Source organism: Trichoderma reesei (assembly GCF_000167675.1).
Source record: "Trichoderma reesei QM6a unplaced genomic scaffold TRIREscaffold_27, whole genome shotgun sequence".
In the NCBI taxonomy this organism is placed as follows: domain Eukaryota; kingdom Fungi; phylum Ascomycota; class Sordariomycetes; order Hypocreales; family Hypocreaceae; genus Trichoderma; species Trichoderma reesei.
In genome coordinates, this window is record NW_006711174.1 from 82,718 (window position 1) to 97,411 (window position 14,694).

General features: G+C 51.9%; 4 protein-coding genes across 4 annotated transcripts; 3 read left to right on the top strand and 1 right to left on the bottom strand.

Annotated features, from left to right (window-relative positions):
- Positions 1–562: 562 nt before the first annotated feature.
- On the top strand, positions 563–1,036 carry TRIREDRAFT_42848 (uncharacterized protein; the record flags this gene model as incomplete). Its single annotated transcript, XM_006968870.1, has 1 exon — positions 563–1,036. A coding segment is annotated over one exon (474 nt), but the record flags the coding sequence as incomplete, so codon positions are not given.
- A 1,728-nt stretch (positions 1,037–2,764) lies between these two features.
- Positions 2,765–4,253, top strand: TRIREDRAFT_81716 (uncharacterized protein; the record flags this gene model as incomplete). The annotated part of the gene is made up of 2 exons (XM_006968880.1): positions 2,765–2,844; positions 2,899–4,253. 2 exons carry the CDS (start codon positions 2,765–2,767, stop codon positions 4,232–4,234), a joined length of 1,416 nt encoding a protein of 471 aa, XP_006968942.1. The 3' UTR covers positions 4,235–4,253.
- A 3,791-nt stretch (positions 4,254–8,044) lies between these two features.
- TRIREDRAFT_111465 (uncharacterized protein) lies at positions 8,045–9,521 on the bottom strand (the record flags this gene model as incomplete). The annotated part of the gene is made up of 5 exons (XM_006968952.1): positions 8,045–8,173; positions 8,408–8,434; positions 8,565–8,754; positions 8,833–8,952; positions 9,328–9,521. 5 exons carry the CDS (start codon positions 9,519–9,521, stop codon positions 8,045–8,047), a joined length of 660 nt encoding a protein of 219 aa, XP_006969014.1.
- Positions 9,522–11,391: 1,870 nt separating this feature from the next.
- Positions 11,392–13,656, top strand: TRIREDRAFT_111466 (N-terminal fungal transcription factor-containing protein; the record flags this gene model as incomplete). The annotated part of the gene is made up of 4 exons (XM_006968881.2): positions 11,392–11,586; positions 11,706–11,813; positions 11,889–12,924; positions 13,313–13,656. The coding sequence occupies 4 exons, from the start codon at positions 11,392–11,394 to the stop codon at positions 13,654–13,656; spliced, it is 1,683 nt and encodes a 560-aa protein (XP_006968943.1).
- Between the last annotated feature and the right edge of the window lie 1,038 nt (positions 13,657–14,694).

The window sequence follows — 14,694 nt, forward strand, 5'->3', positions numbered from 1 at the left end:
ACCTTACTCACGCTTGGGCAAAAGAGGCAATCTCCTACCTTGCCCGCAGAATCACAGAAAGAAGCTGCTTCGTGCACCTTTAATATTAAACGTCTTCGAAACCCCCCTTGCTAGGCTCGGAAGCAAGGCTCAAACGAACGTCCTCTGCACACAATCGCACCTTATTACACACCCATCAATTTTCTATTATTACCAAGCGAGTACTCCATAGTGCTGCTATTCCTATCATCGCCAGCACTTCACCCTTGTGATCCCGACTCCGTCACTCGCAATTCAACGCCTCAATCCCATTGCCGGCTCATCCATCCATCGTGCCAATCTCTTTCGGCATCACCTGCAGCGCAGAGTGAACTTTTACTACATCTTGGTCGAATGTCCGATGGTTTCGTCACAGTTGGGAACAAGAGCAATACCACGATCATATCGCTGCAGCCGCTGAACGAGACGCCATAACGCAAGAGCGCCGAATCAACAACAACCTCAACCATCATCGACACACCCGAGCAGTACCTTCTACATCACACCATCACTCACAATGGACTTTGAAGGCTACCAACACGACTACGCCTACACGCTGCAAAAGTACCTGCGTCTGCAGCAGCAGCACGAGCAGCTTTGCAGCAACCTCGAGCAGATCCGCCCGCGCACCGCCTCGACCGGCACCCTTTCCACAATCTCCTCGCCCAGTACCTCGCCCGTTCGCACTTCCATCCACGCCCTGGCTGCTTCATCGCCAGTCTCAGCATCAACGCCATCATCACGACGACACTCGCGATCCGGCGGCGCTCGCCGAGCTTCAAGGCACTCACGCTGCTTCGAGGACCAGCTCGACACCATCGTCGACGAAGACACAATCTACCAGATCTCAGCCGAGGAGCAGCGCCTTTCTGATGTCAACGAAAGCATCAAGCGGGCACTGACCGAATTGCTCAACTGCGATGCCGTGCGCAGCGACATGAGGACGCGCATGTGGGCTCAGGCCAGACTGATGGAGACGGAGCAGGAACTTCGTTCAGGACGGCGGAGGCGAAGCTCGCCCAGCCGAGAGTGACTTCACTCGAGGCACTCAAAAATCAACAACGGCATACATTACGTAGCCATTGTTGGGGAGGCCTGAACATACTTGATGCTCAACTCATATCCGGCATCACTACCACCTCGGCTTATCTGAGCCACAACGTCACTCCTTTTCAACATTCTTAATTTCTAATTACCGTCTCGGCTAGGCGACCTAGCCTTGTTACCACTTGGAGACCGTCTTAACGCGGGCATACCAACGCCTTTTATCTCGATCCCTTTTGTCTATTCTTCTTGTGTACGGGGAAAACAAAACATATACCACAGGAGCTCAAGCGGGAGAGCTCACACTATGCGACGAAAATGAGATTTCCTTATATTCTTTTCTTCTGTTTCATCGCGATAGGGGGAATACAGAAAAGGAGTGCAAAACTTGGGGACATTCTTCGATTTACCGCGCCTCGTCAATTTCCTTGACACTCCATCTCATACGTCCTCAACCACCTACCCAATTTGGGTATGCTGCCGACTCCATGCTGTTTTATCACTGCATGAGATATCGCATTGTATTGCTTGCGGCGCGATATTCACCTGTCTTCTAGCAATGTACTTGAAATTACATTCATCATGTACATACCACAGCACCTTCATCTGGTGCAATTCTACCCTTTTTTTCTATATTGTTTCTTGTCATCGGCATTTTCACTTATCGTATGCTGTGGATTAGCTCTCTTGTATAGGGAAAACGGAATCGAGTCTCCTGTCTGGTTATATACATGTATACATACATATGTCTTATTGCACCTCATGATTCTATATTCTCTAGTAGTCTTGGGATCTTCCTTTTCTGTATTGTTTACTATTGTGTTTTTGTGGTATTTAGCGAGTTTAAGCACAGTTAGGCTGTTGAGACGGTCACAATCCATATTATTTCCCTCACAACTTTGAACGCCCGTACATGTGTTTTCGTGGTCCTTTCTGAGAATTCTCAGCCTGCCTTGACACATACAATGCTGCGCTACAAGACAAGAGTGGTGCTCATTACTTAGTAGGATGCAGGTCATAAAGGTAGAGAGGCGCTGCAACGAGACCACAGGCTTGATGGACGAAAGGCGGCGCATTGACAGTCTCGTGACTGAAACAACGGGCCTGCAATTAGCGACAGGCTGAGGATAGGAAAGGGCACGGGGCTTCGGGGTCTCAAGTTAGGACTTCGTTTCTATAAAATTGGCTCTTTCGATGACCTGCCGGAATCGAGACGAGATAATCCTAGTGTTTGGTAGACGACTGGATAGGAATGCGTTTTGACAGGTGTCTCCTCCTCTTGCGGCGTTCAACATTCAGGCAACATCACCTAGAGGTAAGGTACATATGCAGCCAACATGAAGATGTAGGCCGACCATTTAGCATTGAGATGGACATCTACCAATCGGACTCCATCCATTGTGCTTCGAAGATTAGATGAACAGACTTATTGGTACGATCCACAAACCCACATCGAGAAGCTTATCTTCAACTCTTGGCGGAGCTTTGTTCTGTCAAGCCTCGACTTTTGTCTGGTGGAGATATCTTCAAGCTTGGAGCATCACTATATTATGTAATCATATTCCATGCAAGGCTGCGTCTCCACATAACTGTCACTCATGCAACCAAATCGCAGCCTCGCGCGTCAGGCACACGCGACAGCTCTTCTTCCCTTTTCTTCCTCATTCTTCCCATTGATACCGCCCACACGAGGAGAATCAGCATGTCCGTCTTGCTAGAAACAACCGTCGGTGACATTGTCATTGACCTGCTCACTGACCACGCTCCCAAGCTCTGCGAAAAGTACGTCACGATCCCCTCTCTCTCTGATGCTCCAAGCTGCTGACATCGCCTCAGCTTCCTGAAACTCTGCAAGGTCAAATACTACAACTTCTCGCCCATCCACTCCGTTCAAAAGAACTTTTCCTTCCAGACCGGCGATCCTCTCGGCCCTCTCTCCAAAGACTCTGATGGCGGCTGCTCAATATGGGGCCTCCTCTCGGGCGACCCGGCCAAGCGCACATTCACAGCTCCTTTTCACCCCAAGCTGAAGCATCTGGAGCGAGGCACCGTGAGTATGGCGACGGTACCGCTGGCCTCAGATCCGGATACGAGGGTCGCGGCATCACAATTCATCATCACGCTGGGTGAGGAGACGGATTATCTCGATGGCAAGGCGGCCATCTTTGGCAAGGTCGTCGAGGGCTTCGATGCGCTGGAGAAGATCAACGAGGCCATGGTCGACGATAAACAATATCCATTTGTCGACATACGCATCAAGCACACAGTAATCCTGGACGATCCCTACCCTGATCCTCCCGGTCTCAGGGAACCTAGCTCCAGCCCTCCCCCTTCGGACGCGCAATTGCGGACGGTGCGGATTGCCGACGAACAAGAACTACACGAAAACGATGACCTAGACGAGGAAGAGCTGGAAAAGAGAAGGCGGGAGAGAGAAGCCAGGGCACAGGCCTTGACACTCGAGCTGATGGGCGACCTTCCCTTTGCCGAGGTGAAGCCTCCGGAGAACGTCTTGTTCGTGTGCAAACTGAACCCTGTCACGCAAGATGAAGACTTGGAGCTCATCTTTGGCCGATTTGGTAAGATTCTGAGCTGCGAGGTGATTCGCGACCAGAAGACGGGAGACAGCCTGCAGTACGCTTTTATAGAATACGAGGACAAGGCATCGTGTGAACTCGCATACTCCAAGATGCAAGACGTGCTCATCGACGACCGGCGAATTCACGTCGACTTCTCACAGAGTGTCAGCAAGCTCAGCGACGTCTGGAGACAGGACACGAACAACAAGCGAAGAGCAAGGGCGCGAGGAGGATGGGGCGGCGTGCAGGAGCTCGAGAAACGACGGCAATATCGGGAAGAGGACGAGAGGAGCTCTGGCAAGGATTACAACATGGTCTACAGCAAGGAAGAGATGAAGGGGAGGCATGACGATCGAGGCTCCAATGGCCGCAGAAGTGAGGGTAGGCATGATCAGAGGCACGACGACCGACATGACCGCAGAAACGATGATAGATTACACAAGCGAGCTTCAGATCGAGACAAGGGGCGCCACTACCGGGATAGGAGTCGGAGCCCACGGCGAGGAAACAGAGACGATGATGGACACAGATCGCGGGATGGCTATCGACATGATAGGAGGGATAGAGATGACTATAGGCGCAGGGACAGGTGATGGGCGTTGACAGTGGCATGATTAATGAACGCTTTCAAGACTCTTGGCCATTGACTCTTTCATACCAGTTTACTGTCCTCTATGCTAATATTCAGGGACGGTTTTACAGCACGAGTCTGGACCAATTCAACGAGAAAGAGTCGTCTCGCTGCTGTACTAACCTGCATTGGGAGGTTTCAGACCCAATGTGGCCGATCGATTTTCCAGCTTCGCGATTGATTATCAACTGAGGGCATCTATCTGCTCTACGAGCTCTCTGATTTGAGGACGCACGTCTATCGTGCGGTCGAATACCTTATCTGACCCGAGTTCGGATGAGTCTACCCTGGATCAACTGGGGCCTTGGGAAGGCCTGTTTAATCGCAGTTTCAATCTGTCTCACAGAATACAATGGAACTTGCTGGCTCAGCCTCCTTTCCATCTGTCTACGCATAAAATTCCTTCCGAAGGTTGGGACAGACGCTTCGAACCTGCCAACGATGCCCGGCCATACTTTCCAGACACTTCCTCCGTTTGCTCCGAGCTAAGTCCATGTGGTGGAAGCTCTAAGCTCACCCTGCAAGAAGTTGGACTCTACTGACCTCATCCCATGAAATCTGTATACCGCATTGTCAATTCTAGACCGCTGACTGCTCAAAGGCCAGAATTAGAACATGGAAAACTCGGTAAAAGATGAGCCATCTCACAAGGGTACATACGCGACGTATGAAACCTGAACTCTTCACGATATTACCACTTTCCGAGGCAGGCAGACAACATGACGCCATGGCCCATCTTGAGCACCCGAATCCTTGTTTCCCTCTTGCCTGGCCTTGACGACTCATTTCACTGCAAGGCCCGATGGCTACCGGCATCTCGCTATCCATCTGCTCCGTATCTACCTACCTGTCCATTCATACACATGCAGCTTTACAGCAAGGAGCACTCAGACGCTCTCGCGAGCTGCTGTCAAACATGACAGGTCCCCCGCAGAATCACAAAAGGAAACCGACGGGACTAATCAATCTCAGATAGCCGTCTCTTTGGGGCCGCATAGTTACTTTACAGCTATTCGTCCCGTGGACGCTTCTAGAGACTCTCCCCTTTCATTTATCGTTACCGCCTTTTGCCGAGCCGCCGTTACGCCGTTACGCCGTTACGTTTATACGAGTCCGGCTCGCTGTTGAAGTAGTCAACAATGTTGTAGCCTTTCTCTCTTCGTCGATACCGTGGTGCTTCTTCAGCGCTGATTTACGCCCTTGGCCATCTCCTCCGTGGGCCCAGATCGAACCGAACCGAATCAGAATCGGAAGTGTTTAAATGAACTCGTTACGAGTCAATCTATCGCCTCGTACGGAGTACCAGGTAGCAAATCCTTCTTCTTGTGAGCTGGCGTCCGTATGTTACTTGTACGCCCACGTCAACTGTTGCTCCCCCCCTCTCTTCCCCCATCATTTTACTTACGGGCTGCAAGGGACCCGCCTGGTGCTACGACATCCCATCTCCGATGCAAATCGTTGTCGGTGAGTGCCACAAATTGTTAGCCACGAGGCCCCCATCTCGCTCTCCAGGCTGTGCCTCTGCATGTACGAAGCACATACAAACCTGATACCAGCTGAAGCCGAGCTTAGATCGACAAGGGAGACTTAGTTCAAACCCGGCCTCGCCGTATAAGCGACGAAAGAGCCGCGATGGGGCCCTTCCTCCCCCCCTCTAAACTACAAGCAAAACGAGCAAGCAAAATGAGCAAGTAAAAGAGAGAGCAAGCAAGCAATCAACGATCCAAAAGGCGAGACATGCGTCTCTGTCTGAGCGAGAGTGTCCTCAACCTGGACTTTCTTTCCCAGTCACCGCCTCGTTTGCTTTCTGTTTGATTGGCTCTGCTTCATCCCGACCACCCACCCCCAGTCTACAAGAACCGGTGACGCTCTCGAATCATTGGGGCGAAGGAAATAGACATGCATATGAGTGGGATGGGCAGGACATGCAGCTCAGTCAGTCACTTGCGCTTCCCTTGCTCTCGTGTCACGGGACAGACAGAGACGGGCATACCGTTACGGTATACGTGCGTCTATCCTCGTACACCGGTTGTCAAAGAAGTCACAAGATGGTGCACCGTTGCGCGGAAGTGACGCTTGTTGTTTTCAGTTCGACTGGCCTGTACACAAATACATGGGTGGATGATAATAATAGGACCAGTGCTCCGTGACGGCAACGAGAACAAGATGGAAATAAAGCTGCCAACAGATGAAACAGACATTGTGTGTGCCTGTGTGAGTGTCACCAGCAGAAACACGAAGCTTGTCATTGAGGCTGTTGCAGCCCTTTTGCCCTCGAAAAGCGCTTCGTCACCTCGCACGAGAGGGACATTGTCACTGACTGACTAGACTACACCAAACATACCTATAGGTGCTCCCAATCCAACAGGAATTGAGCAACGTGGTTGCAAATTATCCATGACCTTGGATCAAACGAGCTGATAATGGATCCCAAGCTTTTTCGATATGCGTTTTGAACGTTCCTCGAATGGGGCCCCTGCTCTCGTCCTTGATCCCCCCGTGTCATTTTGTGTTTCTGGTACCCTTGCTCCTCACCCCAATCCTGCTCTCAACCCCGGACAGAAACCCAGATCATCCGTTGATCTTTCCCACAGCCTTGCGTGCTGTCTCTGTTTGCTCATTGGCCAGCTCACGCCATCACCTCGTGGATTGGACGACCGTTGTGCTTTTGCCATGGTACCCTGCACACACCTACCACTATCTGTCGTTGCTTCTTGTCTGTCTTGTGTGTTTCTGGACCCCCGGAGCACGTCCAATCGCTAAGCGTTCCCACGTCACACACAACGGTTGCATGCAGCGAACTTGACGGGAACTGAGGGAAAAGGCCAAACTGCAAAGAACCGCCCTGCCCGCCTTTCAAACAGGGGGAGGAGGATGGGGAGGGGGGTGAAAGACAGGGAAGAAAAAAAAAAAGATCAGAAAAGAACAACGGCGGTCGGGGCTAGGGAGTTATTCCTATTTCCGTCCCTTCCCTTCTACACTTCTGGAAGTACTGCAGAGCGTTTACTATTGCGGGAGACTGGAGTAAGCAATCTCTGAGATTCCGGTCAAAAGGTTGTTCTTTGACCTTTCTGACAGGGGGAGGAGAAGAGCGAAGCAAGGGGGTGGAAAACGAGGCTGTGGACTAGGTCCGATTCAGGCACAAGCTGAAGACTGGATCTTTCATTCGCCAAGTGGCGCGACAATCTACTCGGCAGTTCCGAGGGCGTCCAAACATTTGGAGTGTAAAGTGTTGTTCATTACGAGGTAATCAACCTGAAGACCGGCGATGGCGGCGCAAGCGTGGCCCTCTATGGATCGGGGTCTTAAACCAGGGAGATGTAGGGCAACCTGCTGGAGGAGAGACACACAGCTGAGAAAGGATAGACACATGCCGGTAATAGCTACCGACTTGGGCTATCTGATCAGAAACGAACAAGACAACGTTTATGCATAGTCCAGGATGAAACAATGGTGGAGCGAAGGCGTTCACCGCCGCCAAACGGCGTGGGAGAGAGGGCAACGAGGGCAATGAGTGGTGAGCCAATCCCCATGTTTGCGTGTGCAGCATCTCATGCCCTTTCTCCTTCCTCTTGGATGTACATGTGCGTTTCTCTCACATCATCGTGTGTCTCTTGTCTCACAGCCTCGACGGACTGACTCACCTCGTACCTCACTTTCCATGTCTCTACCTCCATTTCCATGTCTGTCTCTGTCTTCTTTAACTTGTTGATATGGCTTAAACTCACAACTCCTTTCTTGCACGCCCCCCTTAGCCATGTGCTTTGTTGGTCTATTTCTTCTCTGGTTCTTTGGCTTTTGGAAACCCGCGCCATTTGGTTTCGCCGTCCTTCTTCACCTCTCCTAGCCTCTTGTTCCCTTGCAGGTGTCTCCGTAACCCCCCCTCCCTTCCTTCCGGCATCTAGAGGGCTTTTTCCCCGTCCTCGCCCGTCAAAAAAAAACGCTGTGCGTTGGCGTGCCTTGCTTTAGAGCCCGGCCGCTGACTGCGTGTGCGTGCGTGCTTGCGTGCATGTGTAGCTCAGAAGGGGTGGACGGCAGCATGCGCCGCTTCTCCTTCTGGTCGAGACAAAACAAAGTAGATGGACGTTGGGCGGTGTCCTGGCTGTCGTGTGCCCGGACAGATTCCTTTGCCTACATTACTTCGTACAGGCTTGGGCGAACGCTGTGAGGCGTGTAAGGCATGCTATGTGCAGGAAGGGGGGGCGGGAGGGGAGTGGCCAGCTCATCTCGGTCACAGCATCGCCAAACGCCAGTGCTGAAGGATGCAGCCCTTTGCAATACGCGAGACGCACCTGGCAATGCAGCTGTCTCTGGACAGGCACAGGCGGCATATCGGTGTAAACGGTCCTCCAGTTTTTGTTGTCATTGAGCATCAAAAGGGGAGGAATCGAGCACCAATCAAGGGTTACATTGCATGTAGCGGACGACAACTCCTCGTTGAGCGCTTTGCCGTCTACCTGCAGTAATTGTTGCCCTCCTTCTCTGTGTGTGCGGTTTCGTATCGAATCTTGAAAGAGATGTCCCCGAGCAGAATCTCGCCTGCGAATCCGTCAAACGAACCTGAGGAATATCCTCACTTGTACTTTGTATGTACTCTTTCCCCAACCACTCTCAATTCTCTCCACGCCTCCAACTTTCTTCTGGAAGCTGCCTGATCCGTTGCCATGTTCTGATAATGTTCTAATGAAACTGCAGTATCCCATTTCCTTGCCGAGCAGCACGTGCAGCTTGTGCGCCTCTCGATGAGAATGTCTCGTCCTTACGCCCTTGTGTTGCTCGTCATGTGCCTTGATTCAACTCCAGGATCTCTTTGCCTCCACAGTTGTCAAGTTCCACACGGAACAAGGACGGCACCCTTGTAATAAAAAGAAAAGGGTACATCAAAACTACCCAGAGGACTTGTACTTTTGTTCCCTGCCTGGCCTGGGGCGGGAATCAAGTTGGTGGCCCCTGTTTTTGTGCGACGTTGCGAGATACCTTTCTTGCCTTTGGGGGCCCTTGTGCAGGCTGCTTGCGGAGTTCCACAGGAGGAGGATAACTTGCATCTCAATTTACCTGACCGCTACGTTATCGTAACATGAGATGTACACGACATTGACCTTGATGGCCCTCCCCGAGGTGCTTCTGACAATCTGCGGCGGCGCGTATATTGTAACCTGGGCCGGGGGCCTCGTACTGGAGCTCGTAGCCTCTCGGACTATTTGCGTTGTGCTTGTTTCTGCGGTTTGCGTATGAGGACGACGATCCATTTCTTGTATCGAGGGTAGATTAGTGGCCTCATGAGTGCAAGCAAATCTGTATGGACAAGATCCAATATGCAGAAGTTCACGGTCCTGGAAGAGGTCCCCCTCCCTCCCCTTTCCCCCTAGGGATCCATTTTCCGTTCCCGGAATAGATCAGACGGCCGTTGCTTGGATTTAGACGAGGCTTCCCGAAGAGAGGCAAAGAAGACTTTATTTTGTATACTACGCACTGACCTTATTCAGCACCTTGTCCACTTACACGCCCCTCCGGAGTGGAATAAACAAAAACGTGGAAAGGGGGGGGGGGAGTGATGAAGAAGCGCTGGAAATAGAACGAGGAGAGGCTGGGCCGGGCAGAAGCAACACGCACAACATATGCAAGTTACTGTAGAGCTCGTTTTCTATCATGAGATCATTATCGTCCTTGCCAGGGGGGCAAATCTAATCGAGATGGGAAAATGCCACTACAGAAAGTCGCCAAGGGGGGGCTTAGCAACTGCCGGCCCGAGAATCCGGTGAGATCGATTTCTTCTGAGGGTCCTCCTCGTTTTCCCACGTGTGTGGCCGTTGTCTTGCTTGTCTCTCTTTCTTCAATCCCCTGCTCGGTAAAACAGCAAGCCAGAGGAAATGAACAAGGGCCTGTGGCGAACACGTACAGATACCCTCCGGGTATGTACCAACACCGATTCTCGATCTGCATCAAGCCTCTCCATTCCGCACTCCCTGCCATCATATGGTACCGCGTCCCCACCGCCTTTGCGTAGCCTTTGACAAGGAAAAGAAAGAGCCATAGAGAGACTGACAGTGTGAGGGAGACGCTCTTGGTGGGAGTTGAGTCTGGGGAGTAATGGCACAAAGCCGACGAGCTTGTCAACTGCTGTGTACCGAGCGCAGCATCTACGGGCCAGAAAGTGACTTCCTGGCAGCTTGTTCTTGGCCTGTGTGCTTCTTGTTTTGTTGAGCTGTGTCCAGAACGAGACGAAGACATATGGAGAGAGAGTGTGTGTAGATAGGCAGGCGGAGAGAAAGAGAAGCAGGAGGGAAAGGCACAGGATGCAAAATAATTGGACGAGCTGGGCCCGGGAGATGAAGCAAAGCAAACAAACAAAAAAAAAATTGGGTTGAAATGGAGGATTCGACGAGGAGGACGGGCGGGTACCGATCATGTATAACTATCTCCGGAGCTACAGCTTTTCTTCTCTTTTTTTCTCTCTCTTCTGCTCTCGGCTTTCTTATTCTAGATCTTATCATCCCATTCACCCTTTGCCTCTTTTTCATCTTAAGACTCTTTTTTTCGGATCATTTTCCCTCAGTGTCCCGTCTATCTATTCACCGGCCTTGCCAAATTTGTTTGCATTACCCCCCTTGGCTGCCTATTCACTGAAGGAATCTCCCTGATTCGTCCACGTCAAGAGAACAACTGCATACGCAGCCATCTGGATCTTGCCTTTCTGTTTTAGTGTCCAGCATCACCGAGTCATCGACTGAAGCTCAAGGGGACACAAGACGTCAGTCCCGTCGTTTCCCGTCTCTCCCCTTCTACCTCTCCGACTCTACATTACGCCCCGTCCCTTACTCAACGCCCCCAAAGCCAAAGATTAGGAGCGAGTCAAGAACAGCAGCCATCGAGTGTTTTACATTCTACAGTCTCAGAAGCGTGTCTCTTCATACGAGTATAATACAGAATCGAATCCTTGATTCAGTGGGAAGCAAAGCCAAAACGTCACCGGCAGAAAGAAGTGGGATACACACACAAACACACATACACATACACACATACACACATACACACAATCAGTGCAGATACATCATCATAGCTCTAGCTCGCTTGTCACCTATCCTTATTATTAGGCGCCTACAACTTACAGCAACCACAATGGGTTCATCTAGCGGCTCTCACTCTACCAACCACACACGGTACTCTTCGCCTCGAGGCGGCATATCCCCCTACGCAGCGCCGTACACGGACCGTCGAGCGAACTCCTATCACAGCGACTCTAGGGGCGGCATGATGAGTGACCGAGACGGAACCGAGGAGCCCAGCACGCAGCGAAAGAGGATCGCGGTCGCGGTAAGCCCCCTTTCGACTTTCTTCCCTTTGATCTACCGGGCTTTATAGAATGGATGTGGGAGGCAGGGGCAGACAGAGAAGACCATTCGCTAACTAGATGCATTTGATGGCGGCAAAAGTGCATGCGATGCCGCAAGAGAAAGATTCGGTGCACGGGAGACAGCGGAAACGGCCAGCCGTGCCTCAACTGCAAGAACGCTGGCTATGAGCCCTGCCAGTTCCTCCGGGTAAGAAGATGACGAGGATGGAATGGCAATGACGATAGACATGTCAGCAACAGCATGCTGACCCTCAAGTCGCAGGTCTCCTCCCACGAAACCCACCTCAAGAACGAGCAGTTCTCCTACAGCCTTGACGTCGCCCGCAACTTCCAGGCCCGCGGTCCAGCCGTCGTGCCTCCGATGCCCACGACCCCCTTGCCGTCCCCGTACCCAGACGCCCTCAGCATGCCCAGCGGCGACGCGCTGTCGTATAGGAACGGCTCCGCCTCCGCCTACGCCTACGGCAGCAAGTACTATCCCATGTCGGCCTGGTCCGGAGGGTACGCCGATGACAACAGCATGGAGTACTCGGTGTATCAGCCGTCGTACCCCCAGGACGCGTACATGGTGGGCGCCTATCGCATGGGCTCGAGCCCGCCGGCGTCGAAGCCGTCGATGTACGTCGAGCCTGATCCGGCCTCTGCCTACGGCTATCCCGCCGGCCCTACCTCTGCTGCCGTTGGATCTGCTCCCCCGACGGCGACAATGGTTCATCGCCCTGCTGCCGGAGCCGAGACAAATACGGGGTACGCCTACGGAGGCATCGCATCTCTCAGCAACCCGCTCGCCAACAGCGACAGAATGTTGCCAACGCCGTTGGCCCGCCCCCTGACCAGCGCTCCCCAGCAGCACCAGCACCAGCACCAAAACCAACACCAGCATCAGCATCAGCATCAGCACCCCTATCGAGCCGAGTCCATCTCCTCGGCCTATAGCAAAACATCCCAGTCCTCCACAGGTAGCTCCTCCCCCGCGGCCCTCTCCGAGCCAGCAACCGCCTACACCCCCTTCGAGAGCTCCCCCCTATCCTCGTACCCAACACCCACCGCCTCCAACTCGCACCTCCACCGCAGCGAAGCCTACACCACGGCCGCGAACGCGTCCCTCGACTCCATCATGGCGCCATCCGAAGAGCCGACGAGGATGACGGCACCAGAGATGACGTACAAGTACATAGACACGACGAGGCGCTACGCGAGCACGTACACGGGGGCTGCTGCTCTGGGCGGCTATCTGACGAGCAGCCACGGGCATTCGCCGTATGGATTGAGCGGCGAGGAGAATGAGCGCAAGTCTGGTATGCGGAGCTGATGCTGTTTCATTGCCCTTTGCTGCTTTGCTGTCGAGGCTGGACTGTTTCGCTGTGTAATACCTTGCTTGCTTTTTGCATCTGCTCTTCCTTTTTTTTTTTTTTTTTTTTTTTTTTTTTTTTTCTGTTGCACTTCTTTTTGTTCGCACGACTGGGACAAGTTAATTGTCTTTTCCATTGCTTTCTTCCATCAGATCATCTGTGTTCTGCCTCGGTGTATTCATCTTCAGCTTCATCTTCATCTTCCCCCTGGGTGGCGTTCAAAATCACAAAAACTACAATGAAACATGGCAAACAATACAGATGAACAAGCGAGCGTTGCAACAACAAAAAAAACACCCTGCAAAACATTTTGAAAATAACGAACCAAAAAAAGGACCCCTACACCCAAAGAGAAAGCCTCCTCGCAAAAAAGAACCTCAACGCGGCACAACGCCACCCTCGTGTCTCGCCTTTGCGAAACCCACCCTTTCTTCTGACTTCCACACGAGACTGGGCCATGGAAGCCACACGAATCTCTCAGGGTCAAACACTGAGAGAATAGAGACCCCTTACCGCCGAGCACCCACACTCCTACGGCAGCTGAACACTCGGCTTATCCTCTTTTCTTCCACCCATCTCGGCATCGACCAGAGACGCACAAGAAGCCAAGATGCTGGCGGCGGCCTCTTTTACTTTATTGGCCTTCTACGAGAGAGTGAAGCACGACTTGAACTCTGAACACTATGCAAGTGCGGCTCTTTACGCCACATTTTCTCTATCCTCCCTACTTGCGGCCGACTCCTACTTTTTCCTTTGTTTTCTCGTATTTCCACTCTTCCGCGTGTTTTGTTTCACACCTTATTTACTTGATTTCATGTTATTGAGTTATCTTTAGTTCATCATATGAGCTCTTCTTCTACGAGCCTACCCCGCCGTCTACCTACTTCACCCCCGTGATGCCTTCTTAGGCATTCATGACGGTAGAGGGAAAGACAAAGTGGCCATCTTTTCTTTACCAGTGGAGGGAAGGGAGGAAGAACCAAAAGCACGACGAGAGAAACTTGGAGATTGGCCCGGACACAACGGGAGGGCAACTCATGGCGAGCGAGCGACTGTGGAGGAAACGGCTGCGAATGTTCTCTTCTCTTCTCCTCTTTCTAATGGATTGGGTTTGTGTATGCTAAAGAGGGATCGAATTGATTGTTGTCGTTAGCAGTTTTGAAGAAATGGAAAATGTAATGAAGTGGCTTTTCTGGTATAAATCCAAGGTCTCTCTCGTCTGGTCCCATCCTCAACGTTGAGGCCAGACGTTCCTTGGACTGAAGCCGCATACAGCCGGGAGAACATGGAAAAAACTAGACATCAAAATCACATTAAGCCAGTTTCTTAACTGCACAGAACGTACTTAGACATCACAATACAGGCGGCACTTGTCTCTTTCATAGAACCACGTTACAAATCGTATTCTTCTCTTCCACAAGTTCACGACACAGACAGTATCCCCATTCTTCACTACAAACAGTCGTAAAATAACCAATAAAACTATCCCAAGGTTTGCTTAGGATGACGGATGAGACTCAGAGACAAAAACATGAGCGCACCGGGATACAGGGGGGGAGGGGGGGCACACATGCCCATAGGCGCTTGTTGTACCGCATGCGCCGTCAAGGGCACCATCTGTTTCACGTCTTTGGGGTTGCTGTGTTTTCTTTGGAAGATCACGTCGCTTGCCGTGAGTCCAGTTTCCACACATTGTCTCGATTTCTCAAGAGGGGC